This window comes from Oryza glaberrima, chromosome 7 (genome assembly GCF_000147395.1).
Source record: "Oryza glaberrima chromosome 7, OglaRS2, whole genome shotgun sequence".
Taxonomy (NCBI): Eukaryota; Viridiplantae; Streptophyta; class Magnoliopsida; order Poales; family Poaceae; genus Oryza; species Oryza glaberrima.
In genome coordinates, this window is record NC_068332.1 from 3,719,282 (window position 1) to 3,740,940 (window position 21,659).

At 42.6% G+C, this 21,659-nt stretch overlaps 3 protein-coding genes across 3 annotated transcripts; 2 read left to right on the top strand and 1 right to left on the bottom strand.

Annotated features, from left to right (window-relative positions):
* Window positions 1-4,639: 4,639 nt before the first annotated feature.
* Window positions 4,640-9,837, top strand: LOC127779528 (probable inactive leucine-rich repeat receptor-like protein kinase At3g03770). The gene is made up of 9 exons (XM_052306330.1): window positions 4,640-4,840; window positions 4,962-6,849; window positions 7,376-7,509; window positions 7,919-8,159; window positions 8,253-8,461; window positions 8,575-8,606; window positions 8,704-8,815; window positions 8,949-9,262; window positions 9,409-9,837. Exons 2-8 carry the CDS (start codon window positions 5,466-5,468, stop codon window positions 9,228-9,230), a joined length of 2,394 nt encoding a protein of 797 aa, XP_052162290.1. The 5' UTR covers window positions 4,640-4,840; window positions 4,962-5,465; the 3' UTR covers window positions 9,231-9,262; window positions 9,409-9,837.
* A 662-nt stretch (window positions 9,838-10,499) lies between these two features.
* On the bottom strand, window positions 10,500-15,081 carry LOC127779530 (ubiquitin-conjugating enzyme E2 2). Its single transcript, XM_052306332.1, has 5 exons — window positions 14,753-15,081; window positions 14,517-14,542; window positions 11,774-11,863; window positions 11,566-11,654; window positions 10,500-10,920 (listed from the first exon to the last, which is right to left on the bottom strand). The coding sequence occupies exons 1-5, from the start codon at window positions 14,875-14,877 to the stop codon at window positions 10,792-10,794; spliced, it is 459 nt and encodes a 152-aa protein (XP_052162292.1). The 5' UTR covers window positions 14,878-15,081; the 3' UTR covers window positions 10,500-10,791.
* Window positions 15,082-16,909: 1,828 nt separating this feature from the next.
* LOC127779529 (eukaryotic translation initiation factor 3 subunit E-like) lies at window positions 16,910-20,769 on the top strand. The gene is made up of 7 exons (XM_052306331.1): window positions 16,910-17,319; window positions 17,885-18,112; window positions 18,216-18,337; window positions 18,836-19,055; window positions 19,523-19,665; window positions 20,085-20,222; window positions 20,353-20,769. The coding sequence occupies exons 1-7, from the start codon at window positions 17,029-17,031 to the stop codon at window positions 20,456-20,458; spliced, it is 1,248 nt and encodes a 415-aa protein (XP_052162291.1). The 5' UTR covers window positions 16,910-17,028; the 3' UTR covers window positions 20,459-20,769.
* Window positions 20,770-21,659: the final 890 nt, after the last annotated feature.

The following is a 21,659-nucleotide window of genomic DNA, read 5'->3' on the forward strand; positions in this document are numbered from 1 at the left end:
AATCCCATGCATCTATCACAGCCACTCCTAGCGAGAAATTTGGATATATGCAATCGTTAGAAGTTGGCTTCGTCGAAATATCTCTCCCAAATGAGTTTCGATAGTTTGCAATTCTGAACTAGGATATGTACGCTTGAATGCCATTTCGGTCATTTCTTTCAAACTAAAATAATTTTACCACGTTTTTACATATCACCTGCCTGAAATACCCTTGGCTTCCATGGATTCAACCAGGTTAGGGAGAGCTCGAGCCGCATCGCTCTCTGGCCCAGCCAGGCTCCTCACCGCCCAGCTGCAGAGCACATTAACCAAGGGAACTAATCACCGACATAAACCAAGATTAACACCTCGATTAATTCGTGATTGCTGCAGCTTGCAGGCTTGCAGTGGATGACATTACATGGTCGCTGGCAGTTGGCCTCACCTCACGCATGTCTGTCTGTCTGATTCTCTGAATCTCTGGTATGCATTCATGGTTCATTCACATGACATGATAGTACGTATATGTGGCTATGTGTCCTCCTCTGATTAGCACTAATCTAATGGTCCTCCGTGTGAAGTGACAGCTGACAAATCTACCCACCCTGAATAATCTAGTAGTACAATTTTATGACTAATTGTGTTGGTTGGAAACTGGAATAATCAGAGCCAAATAGTTGATAGCAAGTAGTAGCAACTAGCAACAAATATTGCTATTTGCTAATATGAACTCTTCACACTGTCGTCAGAGATTCTTGTGCCCAGCAGGATGAGATGCCTGCTGATGCTTTCTCTGAGCTAAGCTGGCTACCAATGGTTTGACAAGAATGAGGAATTTTCACCTTCAAGTGGGTGCTGTTTTCCCGTTAATTTAAGTACTCGAAATGCATAGAATCCACATTAGTTGGGAGCCTTCCAGTCTTTCAGATTTTTGGCTAGCTGCAGTGACGATGGTGAAGTACATTTCTGACGCAATTGATTGGCCAAAAAATCAGTTCTGAACTTCTGATCATGAGTTCTTAACTACAAATGCTTTGCAGAACTTTAGTACCTATTTACTTGTCTGTCATTCACCTGAATTTAATTTGCATAACACTTTTTTTAAGAAACCTTTTTGCCTAACACTTGAGCCTAATTGTAGTGGGGCGCATCCTGCACTGTGGCGATTACGGATGAAATTTAGCATATGCAATTATGTACCATTCCAAACACAGGACACATCATAATGACCTATATTTTTCATGTGAACTAATATAAGTTTCTATTGTGCTACTGACTTGCTTGACATGTCACTGTTACTGTGCTCTCTAATCAAATTAAGAGTGGCTGGCACCAACCATATGGAACAGTATACAGTAGCTACATGCATCTTGAGAGAAAAAAAAAAGCTAACAGCAGCAGTAACAGAACCTTTTTTCCCCACCTTATTTTCCATTTTTTATTTATTTTGAGCAGAATTATGGATGATGAATGTACTAGCTATTTGCATAGTGCAGCTCCACTGTCTCCTTCAGCGACGGCAGCAATTCACAGTTGCTGAATAAATGCATGATTGAAGCCTTTGAGATGCACAAGTGTACTGCAATTCTGTTGCAGGAATTATCATCATTTGGAGGTGAAGGAGATGGCACCACCATAAAAGATTCATCATTCGGAGACAAAGGGTGTATGGCACCACCACCACGAGGGACTCCAATTGGAGCTCTTGGGCATTAAGGCCTATTCACTTCATGTCTATCCTTGATATAAGCATCATGAGGGCATGTCATTAATTGTGCTCAACATAATGGTAACCCCAAGTTAAGAGGATATAAAGAAGGGTAATTTTATGGTGGTCTCTACTAATACGTATTCTAAGTATTAAGGTGGTAGAGAATTGCACCGTAGCGTGGTGGGCAGGGGTTGCCGTTGTTCGCCCGAAGGCCTGCGTCCAAATCTTCACATACACACTCACCTTTCTTCTTAATAACATCGATATAGCTTTTTTATATATGTAATTGAGTGGTAGTATAAATAGATGTGATAAATAGATGTGGTCCACTAAATAGGAAAAAACAAAAAATCTAGGTAAAGTATACTGCCAGCAGAGACCATCAGATTACTCTAAGCTGGATTATAATAAGCTGACATAAAATAAGCTACGAGTTGTTGGTTTCTCTGGATTATTAGAGGCATCTAAGGGTAGTGGGGTCTTTAGCCACTCAATAATCTGGAAAAAGCTCCTCTAGAGGAGATTATTGGATTATAGTAATCTAGCTTATAGATTATAACAATCTAGCATAATAATCTACTTGTTTGTTTCAGCTTACTCCTAATAATTCAGATTATAATAATGCTAAGCTAAATCAAACAGGACCTAAGTGAGTAACCCCACCCATGCAAGAGAAGCTCAAGGTCACACATCTGCACATGGTCCTTGGCTCAATGCTGCACGTGAGTACAGAACAATCCAAAGAGCCTAATTGTCATCCAACTTTTCTTAGGATTCTTTCCTTTCTACAAAATTGTTGAAATTTCAACCAACTTATTAGTAAAATTAGTAAAAGAAGTCCTAAATTTCCAAATCAAACTGCAGGAATTTTTGTTATGGCAGTATAGTTTGGGAACAGATCAAGAAGGGGAGCAAAGAATCAATTGAGTGATGGCACGAAGGAACTGCCCACCAACCCTAATAGAGACGCACGCACCAACGTGGTAATGTGGCGCCACTCGATCCCATACGCTCGCATTTATCGACCAAATTAATTCTTCTTTAAGCTTTCTTTTATTAGTGCTAGTTACTGCTTTCTCTTCACATTCTTTTAGTGTCAGTTAAAAGGGCTTCTTCACTTTTACTGCCTGCCGTTTTGTATCTCTCCAAAAGCAACCCTTTTTCCGATGAAAAAAGAATTACTAGTAATTATCTCATGTGACATACAGTATATGGCTTGTAAGGTAAAGTGGAAAATTTTCTTTCCTTTTTGAAACAAAAGGAAAATATTTATTGGCAAACTGAAGTTCTAGTTTCTGTATTTTGGAAGGAACTAAGTGCTCGAAATATCCTGAATAACGCCAACTAATCCTTTTCACTGAGAGAAATATGAGAAGAGCATTTTTTTAACAGAAATATCAAGATGTAATATCTGAAATTGTCAAAATGTTACTTCATCACTCCTCATTTATTTTACATTCTAGGGTTATATATTTCGTTGCTTTGACTTAAAAGAGACAAAAAATATCGACCTACAATGTGGCTCACACAAATCTACATTGTATTTAACACTCACATGAATGTCAATATTATATTGTGGACCACAAATCTAGGAAATCTGGCCAAGCAAACATCTTAACTAATCACCCCAAGAGCATCTACAGCCATGTGTTACCATCAGTTTGTCTCACATGAAGTGTGTGTTCTAATGGGACATTTCATTCAGTACCATTGTAATGGTTTACTGTTAGCCAAGTTGCCCAAAGGTGGTTGGGGAATATATCATTTAATAATTTTTCCAAGGCTACAGTGAGTAAAGTGGGGCCCACACCCTGACAAACATTCATCCAAGTCAAATGTGGGAACACTCATGCATTGATGAATATATATCAGATTCCCAATTTTTCACTGGGCACAGTACATTTTGCAATGCAGATTGCCAGATAGTAGCTAATTTTACACTGTGGTTGTGTTTAGTTCCACGCTAAAATTGGAAGTTTGAAGAAAAAAGTTAGAAGTTTATATGTGTAGGAAAGTTTTGATGTGATGGAAAAGTTGGAAGTTTGAAGAAAAAGTTGGGAACTAAACAAGAGCTGTATTTGTTCATATTTTTTTATGGAATGTTCTTAGCCCATGAAAGGAGAGGTTGGTGCATGTTTGACACCTAAGAGAAAGCGATGTTTCCATTGCCTTGCCTGCTTTAAGTAAAGCAAAGGAAAAGGCAGCAAAGGAGAGAAAAAATGGATTAAGTCAAATCATAGGTAGAATGAAAATAAAATGGATATGTAACCACTACAGATCTTGATAAATATTTGATAAAATGTATAGTAATTAGAAGAGAGTTTTAGCACATTATACACTCATTTGGTAAATAAACTCATCAATCTTGAGATGATTTATGCGTATTCTAAACATTGTGTATAGATTAATTAACACCAAATAGTATGCATACTTAGTATTCTCTCTGTCGCTTAAGTAAGGGAATAAAGCAAAAGAAACCACAACATGTTCTAAACACCAGATCAAAGTAATATAATAAATGAAGCAACTGTAGAGCATACAATGTGATAAGGTGTTGTGCTCTACCACCACCTCACAAATTGTATGTCTATTGATTGCACTGCAAACATTGACCTACCAGAAAACAAAAGTTGTGTTTTTTCTTTCCTTCCTGGAAGGTGAAAACAACAGGTTTGTTACACTCTTGTAGTCTTGCTTTAGCAAATCTTAAGAATGAAAAAAGAGAAGAAAAAAAAAGCACAGGCAAAGAATGTTATCACAAAAAGGGCATAATTACAAGTAAAAGAAAGTTAACCATTATTTTCCTATCATAATTCAAGTTCTGAATAATTATAAAGGGGACAATGGAAGGAAAAGAGTGCACTGGGCTCCCATCTGAATGTCCTTATGCCAACCTCCATTTTCCAGCTCAATCTTTTGGAGAGACCCTTGTCTCTTTGCCTCATATTTGTGCCACCCCGTGATGCTCACTTGCTCAGCGACAGTAGGGCAGTAGTAGACGACACTAAGCATATGATTCCCTCACAAACCCCCAAAAAACATATATTATTTGGCCACATTTCATTTCACTCGCTGGCATTTCATCTCCTTGACCTATCCAATGCACTGTTCATCTTCAGTAGTTATGTTTTCTCAGTGACTGATAACAAGGTGAGGTTTCTTGCAAGTACTGTAGTTTAGTGATAGTGCTACAAATCTTGGTACACAAGTGATGCTTTGGTCTCTAACCTGATACTACTATAATTTTTGTTTTCTTCTCTCATGTTGCCAGTTCTTGAAGGAAAGAAGCAAATCTGGAGATGTTTCTGCTGCTGCAGTCATTGGCATCCAGTGCTTTCTTGCTTTGGGATGAAATGAATTAGTGGTCAGATAGATCCCTGTAGTAAAAGATTGGTCAATTTGGCACACATCATTTTTTTCAGGTCACCAGTAGCTATCTCTCCAATAACTGTAGTTCCTCTCAGCTCAGCCTTTTCTGAAGAGTTCAGTTGCTTGATGCCATCATGCTGTCCTTCAGCTAATCAATCTCTCCTTGCTCCTCCTCCCAGCATCAAATCTTCAGAAAATTCCCCCTTCTTCATCACATCACCAGAATCTATCACCTCTGTCACTGTTCTTGATCACAAAAAGTTAAGACAGATTTTGCTGTTCTTGCTATCTTCCCTGCTCTGCTCATCTCCTCTGCTCCAGTTCAGAAATTGCTGCTGGTTCTTGCACATTGGTGCTCATCAAGAACTGATCAGGAGCTGAAGAAATCTTGTGAGAAGCTGAAGAAATGGGAGGGAAGAATCTGGTGGTGTTGTTCTTGGTGTCGGTGGTGATGGCGATGGTGCCAGGGAGCACGCAGCTGCAGGCGTCGCAGACATGGTCGCTGCTCAAGATCCAGCAGATGCTCGGCTACCCGGCGGTGCTCGGCCACTGGCACAACTACACCGACTTCTGCTACGGCGGCGACTACAAGACCACGTCGGCGTTCGTCGAGTGCTACGGCGACAGCGTCACGCAGCTGCACATCATCGGCGGTGGCGGCGGCTCGCCGCCGCCGCCGCCGCTGCCCAAGACGTTCTCCATCGACTCCTTCTTCACCACGCTGTCGAGGCTCCCCGACCTCCGGGTGCTCACGCTCACCGGACTCGGACTCTGGGGCCCATTGCCCGGGAAGGTGTCGCGGCTCGCCGCGCTCGAGATCGTCAATGTCAGCGGCAACTACCTCTACGGCGAGCTCCCCCTCGCGCTGTCGCGGCTCGGCAACCTGCAGACGTTCATCGCCGACGACAACATGCTAAGCGGCGAGCTGCCGGCGTGGCTGGGGAGGCTGCCGGTGCTCGCCGTGCTGAGCCTGAGGAACAACTCGCTGGAGGGCACCTTCCCGGGGTCGGTGAGCGACATGGCGTCGCTGCGGTCGCTGTCGCTGGCGAGCAACAACCTGTCGGGCAACCTGCCGGACATGAGCGGCGCCAAGAACCTCCAGGTGATCGACCTCGCCAACAACTCGCTCGGGCCGGAGTTCCCGCGGCTCGGCCGGAAGGTGGCCAGCGTGGTGCTCGCCGGCAACAGGTTCAGCGACGGCCTCCCGCCGGAGCTCGCGTCGTTCTACCTCCTCGAGCGGCTCGACGTGTCCAGGAACAGGTTCGTCGGCCCGTTCATGCCGGCGCTGCTCTCGCTGCCGTCCATCGAGTACCTCAGCGTCGCCGGCAACCGCTTCACCGGCATGCTCTCCGGCAACATGTCGTGCGGCGACAACCTCAAATTCGTCGACGTCTCGTCCAACCTCCTCACGGGGAGCCTCCCGACCTGCCTCGCCGCCGGCGCCGTCGGCAAGGCGGCGGACTCCGACTCCGACTCCTCCAAGACGGTGCTCTTCTCGGCGAACTGCCTCGCCACCGGCGACGACACGCAGCACCCGTCCCCGTTCTGCAAGAACCAGGCCATCGCCGTCGGCATCGTGCCCGACCAGGCGCGGAGGAAGCCCAGCGGCGCCAGGTCCGGCCTCATCGCCGGCGTCGTGGCGGCCGCCATTGCCGCCGCGGTGCTCGCCGGCGTGGCGGTCTTCCTCGCCGTGAGGAAGGCGAGCATGAGGAGGGCGCAGGCGAGGCCGCCACGGAGGCTCGTGGAGCACGCGTCGAGCGCCTATCCTTCCAAGCTCTTCGCCGATGCGCGTATGATCTTGCTCCCTGTCAATTTCTCTCTCAAACTTTTGCTGAATTTTTCGGATTTATTTACTGAAACTTTTACTGAATTTGAGATTCATTAGCTGAATCTTTGGCTGAATTTGAATCGTTAACTGAAACTTTGCTGAAATTCAGTTACTCACTGAAACTTTTGCTGAATTTTCAGATTCATTAACTGAATCTTTTGCTGTATTTCAGATTCATTAACTGAAAAGTTTGCTGAATTTCAGTCATTACCTGGAACATTTGCTAAATTTCAGTCATTCATTGAAACTTTTGCTGAATTTCAGAGTCACCAACTTGGCACAATCTCTGAAACTTTTGCTGAATTTCAGATTCTTTGACTGAAACTTCTGTACATCTTTTGCTCTTTTTTAGATTCGTTAACTTTGGCATCATTTCTCTGGAACTTTGCCTAGTGTTAAGAGTAACTAACTTGATAGCACCATTTTTTTTCTGAAACTTTATCTGAAATACTAACTTCTTGTTGCATTTACCTGGAACAACCAAACAGGTTACATATCTCAGACAGTGAAATTGGGAGCTCTGGGAATTCCAGCATACAGATCATTTTCTTTGGTCGAGCTCGAAGCGGCTACTAATGATTTCGAAGTATCAAATATGATGGGGCAAGATTCTCACGGACAGGTACTCCTTGTACCATTGCTCCCACTGACAATCCAGGGACATTTTGTTCAGAATATCATTGCTGGATTAGTTATGGCCACTTCATCTTCACTGAACCTAATTTTTCATGTTCTTGTTAATTGACAGTATGCTTTATGCCCCCATTCACTTTTCTGATTATTCTAATGAGTTAAATACTACTGCTAGATTACAATTGGGGTATAAAGATTAAAGAGAACAGTTTTTATAGTTATTACAAGCTCTCTCTTTTTTCTTGTCAGAGTACCAAAGCCATCTTTCCATACATATTTTTCAATCTATTCAAGAATCACCTTTTCTTTTGAGGCATGTGCAAGTTGTAACATAGCAAGTTTGCAACTAAAATTGTTGTGCTCCATGTCTAAAATGGTTTGCTCTTTTTTACTGTCAGATGTACCGAGGAAGGCTAAGCAATGGAACTCCGGTGACAATCAGGTCTCTGAAGGTGAAGAGGAGCCAGACTTCCCAGAGCTTCAATCGCCACATTGAGATGATCTCCAAGCTCAGGCACAGGCACTTGGTCAGTGCACTTGGACACTGCTTCGAATACAATCTCGACGATTCCACCGTCACGCAATTGTATCTCGTCTTTGAATACGTTCAGAATGGCAACCTGAGAGGCAGAATTTCACGTAAGTTTACCATCTTCTCCTGAAATCGGTCTCCAATAATCAGTTACTCGGTTAGCTGAATGTCACTGAACTTGTTGATACTTTTGACTTCAGAAGGAACAGAAGGGAGAAAGCTCACCTGGGTGCAGAGGATATCAACAGCCATTGGTGTTGCCAAAGGAATTCAATTCTTGCATGGAGGGATCATACCTGGCCTATTTGCGAATAATCTGAAGATCACCAACATTCTTCTAGACCAGAATCTTGTTGCCAAAATAGGCAGCTACAATATCCCCATCCTATCTGAAACCATGAAATCCGAGGTATGATTCAGGAAACTCTGATCATGTAAACTTACCGCTGAATTTTGAGTTGGCACTGTCTGAACTCTGAACTAACATTGTTGTTTTATATCATCTTTTGTGGATGAATTCAGGGAGGATCTGGCAACAAGTATCCATCTGATAGGTACTTGACAAATCACCTTACAGCAGAATCTATGTATATTATACTAAAAGTAACTGGTTTTCTTAAGAACTTTTCTGTTGCAAATTTCATCTCGCAGTGTACCGAACGGTGATAAGCTCGACATCTTCGATTTCGGCGTGATACTACTCGAGGTTATCTCAGGCAGGCCCATCACATCCATCTACGAGGTGGAGATAATGAAAGAACAGGTGCAACACAAACTCCTCCAAAGACTGAAACTGAACTGAATTTTTCATGAGACTTCAGATACTACCATCACACTGTCCACTTCTGAAAGTTCTGAAAAAGAAAAAAAGAAACTCATCTGTGTTCTTTCTGCAGCTGCAATCGGCGCTGACGGCGGAGGGGACGGCGAAGAGGAGGAGCTTTGTGGACCCGGCGGTGAGCAAGGGGTGCTCCGACGAGTCGGTGAAGACGGTGATGGAGATCTGCCTGAGGTGCCTGGCCAAGGAGGCGGTGCAGAGGCCGTCGGTGGAGGACGTGCTGTGGAACCTGCAGTTCGCCGCGCAGGTGCAGGATGACTGGAGAGGGGACTCCCGGAGCAGCGAGGAGTCGCCGCTGTCGCCGTCGCAGATCCCCAGAGACTTAGAAGACGACCAGTAGATCTGTAGATGATACTCCATCATAGCCTGCAGGTATCTATCACCAAACAAACCAAACCTTGCACTTTGAGCATCTGAACTATCATGCTCTGATCATCCATGGCTGATAGTTGAGGGAAATGTTATGCATTCAGCTATGATCTGAGATGATATTTTCTTGTGTTTTCTTGGATTTCTAGGTTGAGGCAAGAACAGCAACGGCAATTCAGCGGGAGACATTACATGAAGCAAACATTTTGCAGTGTGATCTTTCAAGAACCGAACATGAGAGAACAATTCAGATGGCAGCTGCAGCTGAAGCTAGACTGGAACTGGCATATGGTGTACTACTACCCTATAAGATAAGATGTGTATAGGGCCTTCTTGGTGTAGACCAGTAGAAGTCAGTGGGCTCTTTTACTTTATTCACATTTTTTTATCTTCTTTTTTTTACCGCCTTTTCTATATGTTTCTTTTGAATATGTAAGAAGCTAAGCACAACTGTAATTTTGTAATTTTTCCCACTTTGAATCTAGGACTATAAATGTCTCACTACGAATCTAGGTCTAAATGTAATCATGGTTCAGTACCTCGTTTATGGCATGTCCTCTGTAGGGGCACTTCGGTTATCATTGTGTCAATGGTGTCAATACCATGTATCGCATTTGTTGTTTTAGACCTTTACATGGACAAGTAAAAGGAGATATCCCCAGGCCCCCGACACCAATCAAGAGCACTACTTTACGTAGGGCCCCTTTGAAACGCAGAATAGAAAAAACACAGGAATAGGAAAAACGTAGGAATTGATGTGGCATGTTTTCCTAATTCTACAAGAATGGAAAACACAGAAAATATCACCATAGGAAACAAACAAAGCAAAGGATAGTTTCCAAGAGGTTGAACCTCTTACTTATTTTCCTATGAAATTGAGCTATAGGAATGCAATCCTAAAGAAAATTTCCTATACTTTCCTATGAATCAAAGGTTTCATAGGAAAAAATCCTTAGGACATTAAATCCTCCAAAATTCACAATCCTCCAATTCAAAGGGGCCCTAAAAACCCTTCTTTATACCATACGAAAGCATCACTCGAGGAACGATAAATTTCAGTTTGGTACCATTTGTATCATGAGAAGTATCACGGGAATTTTTTTTTCTGTTCCTACAAAAATACAAAATGTTGCAAAAAATCCAAACGGCAGAGAATATTAAGCATGTGCATAGGACAGCACCAACAGCCAAACTACATGGCAAAAGGATCATGCAGACAAACTGCATTGTGCAAGCAGACTCAAATCTCATGACCCATTTCGCTTCCATTCACATATTATGATGATAATCCCCTTTTTACATGAGCAGAATGCCCTAGTGCATGAGAGGTCAACACCACTACATAAAAGCAGCCAAGAGTAACTGGGACATGGGAACACAAAAACATCAACGGACTACAAGCAATCACTGGAGATCTTATAATGTTTTAAGATGACAGCAAATCTGGAGAGCCAGAAACGCACAGGTTTTTCACGGTTGCTTATTGCATCTTTCTGGCATGGTGGATACCACCCGTTGCCCTGCTGCATGCCCTAGTCAGCTGTCCAGCTCTGCTCCACGATCTCACGAACCTTGCGGTTGTACTCTCGCTTGTTCTCACTAAACAGTCTGGCAGCTTCTGAGTTTGCTGGAGAGTTGGGGTTTGGATCACACAGCAAAGACTGCAAAGCAAATGCATCACAATTCAGCGATTCAAGTATTTGATACAATACCATGCTACATGCATGCTACGTAGCCTATACAACCATTGGAAATGGTGGTGTGTAGAAGCAAACAACCTAACCGATTATATCATCAAATGATCTTACTAACATGCTTACAAAGTTGGGACAATGGCACCCTGCTAAGTGCTAACTGGCTATAAATAGTGTAGTGGACATTTGTGAGGGAGCTTTGGAATTAGCTTCCAATAAAATGAGTTCAATTTTAGTCACTGTCCCCCAGTCAGTGAACTGATCAACCAGAGCTAGTTATAAAGTTACAGGGGAAAACCTCCATTCAAGTGCAAAATTTGTAGGAGGATTCATTCTTACGTAAGAATAAATGTGCCAGATAAATAATGCTCCAACTGCCAATCTGTAAAGTGTAAGAGGTTCATTCTAGTAGGTTTCCATGACAATGTTGTAAAGAGGTTTTTACGCACAACAGTGCAACTAAGTTTAAAGTTTCTCCACAAAAAGTAATTTGCATGACCTTGGAAGCTGTAAAATAATGCACCTAGAAAGATCTCATTACTCATGGTAAGCACTACTCTTCATGGCATTACAAATGCTTTTTGCTAGTCTGAAAATTGATCAAAAAGGTACCTGAATTGAAGTCAATATGGCAGCAACATCATATATAGGGCTCCACTGGTTCTGTAGAATATCCAAGCAGATGCTTCCATCTGCATAAACTGCATGAATAGTATGATGTTAAATAAGTTTTCCATTATTCAAAAACGAAGATCTTTATTTGTTTACAAATGTAAGGTAATTATTGAACAATATATAATCACACGGGAAAAGAGCTTACTATTTGGGTGGAACATCCTAGAAACAAACCGAACAGTCGGCGGCTTGTTGGGATAATCTTCTGTAAACTGCAAGGTAAGCTTGAACGTGCCTACAGATACGTAAGAGTTAACTGTTAGTCGACTTCTCAAGTTACCATGCTGGCAGACTGGTAGCTACAAAAAGTTGAAGCATGATTAATCATTATGTGGCTTTTGGTTGTCTGTTGTCCTGTATCAGAACTATTGTCTTACTAATAACCATAATCCCGAATTCCCAAACATCTGCATTCATCACTTTTGCCGTACTGTAGATGATTCAAGGCTATCTATAACTAATGAAATTAAACAACAAAGGCTAAAGAAATGTCATATAAGCAATAGATCAATGATAGATAAGAACAATCAGGAACCAATACACAAAAGACCACATCTTTCATCATATAAAAATAATAGTGCTAGTGCAAGCTCTCCTGGCTCTGAGTATTTAACTGTATGGCCTGACTATAGGGGTACAGAACTGCAGCAGTATCACATAATGCAGATAGAGTTGTAGGGAAGATAATATGTCATACAACATTACTACATTACAGACAAGGATTTCACATGAGAAGAATTAAAGAATAAACCCAGGTTGTTAAGGCGTATAGCGCTAAGGCGGTCACAGAGGCCAAGGCGTCCACTGTGAAGAAAGGGAAAGAAAAAGGCCTTACAAGCAAAACCAGTAAAGAAAGGGAAAGAAGAAGAGGTAAGCTCATCCTAGAACCCTAGTAGAGGTCATGTGGATGAGGCCAGCGGCTGGTGCCTCCTCTTCTCATCATGGCAGCTGGTGCCTGGTGGAGTAAGATGCCTCTTAGGGCATAGAACACGTAGGTATGAAGACTTATGTTGGGCTTTGGTGGGCTGGCTGCCTGGATTAGTGGGCCTTTTACCGGTTTCCCTTTTTTTCTTCCTAATTTCTCTACCATATCCTCCATTAATCATGCCTCAACCATCTCATAGGGCGTCGCAACGCCTTACGCCTCGCAGTGGTGGGTTGCCTTAAACTGCATTACCGCCTCAACAACACTGGAATAAACAACCACAGAGAAGAAATGAAGTAAAATTTGACGCAAACCCAAGCATTCCCACTAGTATCCTTTTTCTATGCCCATAACATAACCACATCATCATGACATTCTCTTTTCTTTTGGTAGGATCATGGCCTAAGAATTTTAAGGGTTCTTGCACTGTAGGCATGCAGTTAAGCTATGCATTTAAAAGATAAAGTGTGTACTCATTTTATTTTCAAAACAAGACTGAAACTCAAAAGCAAAACAAAGTAAATCTTTTAAACAGCTCAACTTACACTAAAACCTACATAAACAGTATAAAATAAACAGGCACCAAGATTTGCATAGAGGATTTAACATCCATCCTTACAAATTGGTTTGTGCAACAGAACCGTAGTATCATCAATCATATATCTAAGACGTAACTTGAGGTTTATGCAACTCAAATAGAAGAGGGGAAAAGAAGAAGACCTGAACTCTGAGAAAAAAACAGAAAGTTCTTTTCCATAAAAAGGGCAATGTTAGTTGTTGGAAAATATCTGACACCATAACTTAACTTAAATTTATATATGTGCAGATCATAATCAGATTCAGTCAAATAGTTAAGTTCGTTGCGAACTGATTAAGACAAAACAGCAAAAAATATACAGTGCCCTGATTTGTCGAACAGATAATTCGGGGCACCACATGCTCAAAACATGCACAATAAGTGTCACATGGCAACATGGTTAACTCTATCCATAATTATTTGTAGGTTATTTATTCCTTCATGTGTTATGCACTTCCAAAACAATATATTTCAAATAGTAGAACCTACCTTCCTGAACCAAACATGCAACCTACTTCCCAGGCAAGCTCACACCAACTCCCAACTTTATTACTCCATTTTAGACAGTAAATGCAGCAGTCACTCTAATTTCTAGAGTATGTTTAAGGTGGTGTTTGAATCTCCTGAAGATGAAGATGAAGATAAGGATTAAGTGTTTCACGCAAAATGAGGTGGTAATAAAGTGCGATTAATTGAGTTTTAATTATTACAAACTTGAAAAAATGGATTAATCTGATATTTTAGAACAACTTTCATATAGAAAGCTTTCGCACGAAACGCACCGTTTAGCAATTTGAAAAGCGTGCCACTTTTACCCAAAAGTTTATACACTTCTTTCAGTGGATTCGAACAGGACCTAAATCGGCATTTCTGTTATTGAATATGTGATAGATATGGCAAGGTTCATTTGTTGACTAGTCTAATGAAACCATGCCTACTCTAGCAATTATCATGTAGAATTCACATAAACCAAAATTACCAAATGACAGTTTCAGCGCACCTCAATTAGAGCTGCTTAGGTGACAGGCATCATAAGTATGCCATGTATTTTTGTCGTTTTCAATTTTACGTGTTAAGGAATTCATACATCTAGCCAATAGCCTAACCCTGTAATGACCCTTCCAGAATTGCATGGCTCGATCTCCCTACATATCCGACAAGACCGACATAGACAACAACAGACAATCCTCATCTGCCTTCTAAGTTTATGTGGAATCAGCTGCCCACTCACTCGGTCTCATCTCCCTGGGCAAAATACTCATGATGCTATATCCATCCTAACGATTCCAATTTCCACATCGAACCATCCCCAAGGAATTAGTAAACCACAACCTAATCACTAAACCAGCTACAGATCGGAGCAAAACCAAACCGAGCAAGCCTCACCTCCGTCCCACGGCGTATCATCCGGCCTGCAAAACATCATCACACGGAAAGCAATTCCTCGTTAGCACCACAGCCACTACAACAAAAAAAACAAAAAAAAACAGCTGAAAACCTCGGGTCCCCCGAGATCCGGGGACACCGAAACCCTAGAACACCGGGGGGCCGGCGCAGGGGAGGGGGAGGGGGGGAGAGAGGTAGAGGCAGATGGGAATTCCGCGTCCATGGCTGACACCCACCCGAAGATGACGGCGTTCCAGAGCATGATGTTGTTGTCGTGCGGCGCGCCGCTGATCCCCGCGGGCGGGTCCTGCTGCAGCCGCTTGAAGTCCCGCATCAGCCGCTTCCTCGCCGGCGTCGACATCCCCGCCGCCGCCGCGCGCAAACCCTAGCTAGGGTTTCGATCTCCCCCTCTCGCCCACCGCTCTCTCTCTCTCTCTCTCTCTCTCTCTTCCCCCTTCTGCTTCGCAGTTTGCGTCTGGAATTAGCGAAGCTTCGGGGAGAGAGAGAGAGAGAATCGTGGAGTTTGTGGCCGCGGGTGGCGGTGGGGGTGGAATCGCTGCGCGTGACAAAGGTTGGGTGTTTTGGGCGATGAATAAATAAATAAAATAAAAAGGGTAGAGGCCACGAGCCCACGACGCCCGTGGGTGGGCCCGCAACCTCGCTTCGTTTCCACGCGCGGATCTGCCTCACCGTGGATGACACGTGGGGCCCACGGGGGATGGGACCCACCTGCCGACGCGACGTGCTCGTGTGGTGTCGTTCCGCACCCGGTAGGACGGTACCATTTTACCTTTACGTTTTGCTCACTGACATGTGGGGACAGACTACTACCATGGACCCGCATGTGCGGGGAAAGGTGAGTTCCTATCACTGATAGATGGGGTCCACGTGTGGTGTGAGTGACTCTGCGGGACCCACATGTCAGTGGTGTGTGAGAACACTACGAGTAGAAGTGGTTTGGGCGTGGGCAGCCTGCGGTGGGTCCGAGTACTAAATTTATATTCCTATCGTCTTTTTCTGGAAATCGACGTATCGACTTTAGAGCAGGTGTAATAAACTATCGTGGACCGGCAATAAGAAAGCCACGTCAGTTATAGTGCTGAGTTGGAAGGAAGAGAGAACGTGAGCAAGCGACTATTCGGCTTCAGCACGCCTTCATAGATGAAAGCATTGATGAGGAGAGAAGGAGCTAAAACATCGTCACGGAGTCGTCGTCCTCCAGCTCAATTCCGTCATGGCCTCGAGCTCAACTTGCTCCAACTTGTGGCCTCACATGCGGTCGCTTCCTCGCCCATGAAGCTCGAGATCCTCGGTGGCGGCAGACTGTAGGAGCTCGAGCTCGAGGCCATTTTGGCGAGACCTGGCTTGGACGTGGCGTAGTGCTGTGTGTGCTGGTGCAACAACCGCATACAAGGGCGACAAGCCTACAACGAGCTCGGGAGCAAGCTTTAACTGTTGGCTGCTGCATGCTTATGTTTGTACAGGAAAATCAAGGAAGGGGATGGATGAAGGGAGAAGAACATAGAAGAAAGAAATGGATGGTGCATGGTGCGATGGTGAAAGTGATAAGGTGGAGAGAGAATATCGGTGTGCTCCTGAAAATATTATTTATTCTCCAGCTCAATTCGGTGGGCCATCCTTTATAGCTAAGTTATTGTATGCAGGCTATAAGATTACTTGGACACTATTGTAGCCGGTAATCGGAGATACTATTAACCTTGCTATGCAGTAGTATTTGAAAGTATTTAAAAGCAGAATTGCTACATTTCTTTAGACAAAAAATCGGGGGGGGGGGGGGGGAGAGGAGGGGAGAACAGATGTGTATGGCATGACATTACTCATGGATTAACCAATAATTAACCGGATAGCCGTAAAAGCTCACACACTTGTTGTGGAAGCAAGGCGGAGCATCGCGACCATCCGTGGTTCTCTAAAATTTTGACCATAAAATAGGGGTTTTATGAAATTTATTTTTTTTACTAGTACAAAACATTCTTACCCTAGAGTTTCTTTTATTTTTTTTGAACCTTTTAAATTTTTAAATTTTAAAATAAACTCATGAAAATTCATTTTCAATATATGAACATTTTGGCCACGCCAACCAAATTGGTGTGGTAAAACAATACCGTCATGCTGCTCCAGCCTCCAACTAGTGTGGCAGCGTTATTTGGCCACGTCGCTCTCGCTAGCACGGTAGGACAAAACCGTCACACCCGCTGCAGCCTGCAGGTAGTGTGCTAGCGTTGTTTTGCCACATTAGACGGGATTGTTTGACTAAAAAGATTTAGATTTTGAAAATAAGTTTTAAAAGATTTTATTTTGGATAAAAATTAAAAAATCAACCATAAACCCTCCTACCAATCAAAATTTTTATTGAAACAAACCCACTCACCCCAGTCCCGTGTATTCCCCGCTCTTCCTTCTTCCTCCTCGCGCCACCAACCCGCGAACCCTAAAAACCCTAGCGCCCACGCGCACCAATCCACCGGAGAGGGGAGGCGGGGAAGCGGCCATGGCGGAGCACGACCTGACGGCGCGGATGGCGGGGCACCTGGACTGCCACCTGGTGCTCCCGCTGCTGGAGTTCCTGCAGGAGCGGCACCTCTACCCGGAGGAGGAGATCCTCGAGGCGAAGATCCGCCTCCTCCGGGGCACCAACATGGTCGACTACGCCATGGACATCCACAAGTCGCGCTACGGCACCGACGACGTCCCCGAGGACATGGTCAAGCGCCGCGCCGAGGTCGTCTCCAGGCTCACCTCGCTCGGCGAGGCCATCGACAACATCCACCAGAACCAGCAGGTCAGGCCCAAACTTACCCCCCACGCCCCCCTCGATCTAGTTGTAGGCTTGCGGCTTACTAGATCTGTTCATCGTCTAGTTGGTGATAGCTGTATGTGGGTTTTTGAGTTGGCGGTTGAATTTTGCTGTGTGCAGAGATGTTGGGTTTTAGTAGCGTTGTAGTAGTTTGCAGATGGCGATGAGAAGGTTGGGGGATTGGTTTAGTATGTTCACTTGTTGGGGGCACAGTTGATTGTGTGATGTGGGGGATTGGGATGCAGGTGCCCAGCAATTGTGTACTGTGTACATAGTCGATAAATCCCCAATTATTGAATTAAAACAGTGGGAGAAGGATATCTGATGATTCTTATCTTCAGATGTTGTTTGATCTTAATATGGTGTATGTGGTTGGAATAATTGTATATTGCCATCAAGTCTGGGGGATGTTCTGATGTCTTGCATCCGTTTATGTGAGGGACAACTCTTGATGTTCCCCTTCAATTGTTATTTTTTGTAGTTACCATGGTTATGCCAAGTCATTTAGGTTGCTACGCAGTTAATAATTGTATTCTTGTTAACGTTGCAGATTGGTCCTGATCAGATTGAGACTCTGTATCAGTATGCCAAATTTCAGTTTGACTGTGGGAATTACTCATTTGCTGCTCAGTACTTGCATCAATACCGTGCTCTGTGCACAAACATTGAGAGGAGCTTGAGTGCCCTGTGGGGAAAGCTGGCGGCCGAGATTTTGATGCAGAACTGGGATGTTGCACTGGATGAGCTCAACCGTTTGAAGGAGATTATTGATTCAAAGGTTTGCTTGAATAACTGATTGGAGACTTTATCTATAGTTCCTGTTGGGAGTGGCCAGCTGCTTTATATAACTTTGTTTGCTACTTCTTTGTTTCATCTCCCAGAACTTCTCTTCACCGCTAAATCAGCTCCAGAATAGGATATGGCTGATGCACTGGAGTATCTTTATCTTCTACAACCATGAAAATGGCAGAAATGGGATCATAGATCTGTTCTTCCAGGAGAGGTTTGTTTACTAAAATCCCATGATTATTGTGTTCACTCTTGTCTAATGCAGTTACACAGCCAATGGTACCCTGGTTTAACAAACAATAAGCAATGCCGCTAAAAACTAACACTAAATGACTTGTTTTCGCTGGTAAGGTATTAATAATTTGCTCCATGGTTTAATGTCTAGGATAGAACCATGCAAAGCTGCCAATTAAAAATTCTATATATTTTTTGTACGTTGAGTTTACTCTTAAGATGTGTTTTGCCGGTATACATAGAACTACGTTAAGATATAAAAATTTCGAAGTAGGTTTTTCTGGACAAGCCGAATGTGAAGGAAAATAACAGCAGAATCAAAGAGGTGATTATAGAGCCAAGGGGCTTTTCTCGTCCATAAAGCAATGCTTTATTATTTGTACTGTGATATTTAGTTCCCATGATGGAAAATATGTTTGTTTGTGATATCAAAGATTATCTCAGCTAACTTTTCAATTTGCACTTTATGTCTCCTCAGGTACTTGAATGCGATCCAGACAAATGCACCACATCTTCTGAGATACCTTGCTACAGCAGTTGTTGTGAACAAAAGGAGAAGGAATATGCTTAAGGAGTTGATTAAAGTCATTCAGCAGGAGCAGCACAGCTACAAGGATCCCATTACTGAATTTCTGGAATGCTTGTTTGTTAACTATGACTTTGATGGTGCACAACAGAAACTCATAGAGTGTGAGGAGGTATATTAGCGCGTCTTGAACCTTTTGTCCATCCCCATAATTAATCTGTTTTTTACTTAATGCATTATTATTGAAATATAAAATATTGAAAGATAATTTCCCCTCTCTTTCTTTGTTGGGAAAAAATGTTACTTGACTGTTCACACGCTACTGCTATATGATGCCTAACCATTTTTTTTTTGCGATCAAAGTTCAGCTTTCACATCCTTATATGTATCAGAAAGGCCTGTCTGAGGGTGCCCTGGCCTGTATAAATTTCCAGAGTTGAACGTTAGGTCATTAGCTCATTGTGGTTACTTTTCTATTTTCCCTCCTTAAATTAAATTTGAACCACTTCTCTGGGCATAGCGGTTTTTTTTTCACTACCATATTCTAGGCTATTTCTATACGATATCTAATAGCACTGTCTTCTCAATGGTGATCATATGCAGTCTTGCATTTCTTTGTCCTAATTGCTGCCTTTGTAGGTCATATTGAATGATCCTTTCCTGGGAAAGCGCATTGAGGAAGGGAATTCCATCACTGTTCCTTTGAGAGATGAATTCCTTGAAAATGCTCGTCTGTTTATCTTTGAAACTTACTGCCGAATTCATCGGTCCATTGATATTGGGTGGGTGTTTCTGTCTTTCTACTCACTTTTTTTCTGTTAACATGCAAAAGTCCACTATAGATGAATAGTAGGGAACTGTAGTTATTAATTATCAATTCACTAAATCATACTGTACATCGAATACAACAAACCGATTCTGTGCCTTGCTTGGTCTTGCATTATTTTTGTCAGTCAGCTGCTTTCCATATTGTAGGGACAACACTTCATGTTTATCGGCAAAAAAAAGAAAAAAAAACTGTAATGCGCTACATGGTGGCAGTTATCTGTTGCATCTTTCTGTTCTGTCATCTCAGTTAGGAACAGTTTATTATGTTCTCAGGGTTCATGCGTTTTATTCTCAGGGTCCATTGATATGGACCATGCAGGAATGCAATTTCTTTCAAATCTAAGATGTTATTTCAATGTTTTGCAATGAACAGCATGCTCTCTCAGAAACTGAACATGCGCTATGATGAGGGGGAGTTGTGGATAATGAACTTAGTTAGAAATTCAAAGCTCGATGCCAAGATTGATTCAGTGTCTGGAACTCTTATCATGACGACCAATCATGTTAACATGTAAGTTGCTTCAGCCTACCCATACACGCAATTCATGCTAGCTTCTGGGCAAGCATCACTTGAATACTGATCTATTTGTCTTATCATCAATTTATGAGGGAGTTCTCCCAACATATCCTTTTAATTGCAGCCATGAGCAGTTTATCGAAAGCTTGAAGAATCTTAACATGCGGACTTCCATGCTAGCAAAGAACATTGTGGAGCCAGCTCAAGCAACACAACAGGCAACTCGGTGATATTGACAGAGAACTTCAATTTTGAGGCGCCCAGAACTCGTGAAGTTAGACTAGTAAACTTTTAGCACCGACTTCGCGTTATTAGTACTTATGATTCCTCTATAAAGAAAAAGGATTCAACAACTAGTGTACAGAGATATTTCTAATTACGTATCAAAGCTACTAATACAGCAATATCCCGGAGCAAAAGGAAACCCAGGAGGTGAGTTCGCTGCAGCATATGCTGAGTTTTTGTTATTTTGTACTTGGAATCCTGTGGCTGAACTGCTGAAGTTAATCCTTTCTTTTGTACTAGAATCAAGCTTACCTGATTGTGGTGGTGTTTCGTGTGTCTGTGAAGTGCTGAAGTGTGGTTGCTATTTAGTTTCGAGTTCGATGCTTTTTTTTGTCTAGATTCGGAAAATGTTCTGTCGAATTTTTCCTTTTTTGCATGGGGATCACCACAAAAGTTGGTTGGACCGAGTGAACTTGCATTGAGATATCGCCACGTTCATTCTATTGCACTTGTACTATGTTTTGTGAGAACAAATACAATCGCTGCAACTCATAAAAGCGCCGAGGGAAGGAGCTCCAACCTCATGTGAGCCACATCCCACATATACAACACGAACGAGGACTAAAATATCACGTGTCTAATCCTATAAATCTGTAGAAACTAAAATTATACCATTTAATTAATATAGTAATTCTTTATGTTTTCGTGCTTCTACATATTCTGTTTCCTCTCAGCCGTTAGATCAAGCAATCGAGTGGTTTTTCTCCGTTGATTCGCTTTCCTATGCCAGAAGAAACACTGGATCCATTCTTTTCCAATTATAATGCGAATTCTCATCCGGCTTTCGTTAGCATGCTTTTTAATGCTATAAGTGCGTTTCGTACGAAAAATTTTATATAGATATCTTCTCATTTTACACATTCTTAATCCTTTTTACAATCTTACTTGCCTGTGTTTAAGAGAAAAAATATAGAGAAAGTTGAGAATATACGTAAAATAAGATGAGTCATTAACATATGATTAATCGATTATTAATTATTTTAAACTTAAAAAAATGATTATATGATTTTAAAGTAATTTTTCTAGTAATCTTTTTACAAACAATATGTCGTTCAATAGTGTGAAAACATAGTATGAAAAAGGGGTAATGCTTCCCCTCAATCTTCTTAGAACAAACGTAGCCATAATCCTCGTCTCATTCAGCCC

Bases quoted from the DNA above. Each gene is read 5' to 3' on its own strand.
- LOC127779528 (XM_052306330.1), top strand. From the start codon at position 5,466: ATGGGAGGGAAGAATCTGGTGGTGTTGTTCTTGGTGTCGGTGGTGATG. The intron at 6,850-7,375 runs GTATGATCTTGC...ACAACCAAACAG, and splicing joins CAAGCTCTTCGCCGATGCGC to GTTACATATCTCAGACAGTG. The intron at 8,816-8,948 runs GTGCAACACAAA...TTCTTTCTGCAG, and splicing joins TGGAGATAATGAAAGAACAG to CTGCAATCGGCGCTGACGGC.
- LOC127779530 (XM_052306332.1), bottom strand. From the start codon at position 14,877: ATGTCGACGCCGGCGAGGAAGCGGCTGATGCGGGACTTCAAGCGGCTG. The intron at 14,543-14,752 runs GTGGGTGTCAGC...GATGTTTTGCAG, and splicing joins TGGAACGCCGTCATCTTCGG to GCCGGATGATACGCCGTGGG. The intron at 11,655-11,773 runs GTAAGCTCTTTT...CTATTCATGCAG, and splicing joins TAGGATGTTCCACCCAAATA to TTTATGCAGATGGAAGCATC.
- LOC127779529 (XM_052306331.1), top strand. From the start codon at position 17,029: ATGGCGGAGCACGACCTGACGGCGCGGATGGCGGGGCACCTGGACTGC. The intron at 17,320-17,884 runs GTCAGGCCCAAA...TTAACGTTGCAG, and splicing joins ACATCCACCAGAACCAGCAG to ATTGGTCCTGATCAGATTGA. The intron at 20,223-20,352 runs GTAAGTTGCTTC...TTTTAATTGCAG, and splicing joins ACGACCAATCATGTTAACAT to CCATGAGCAGTTTATCGAAA.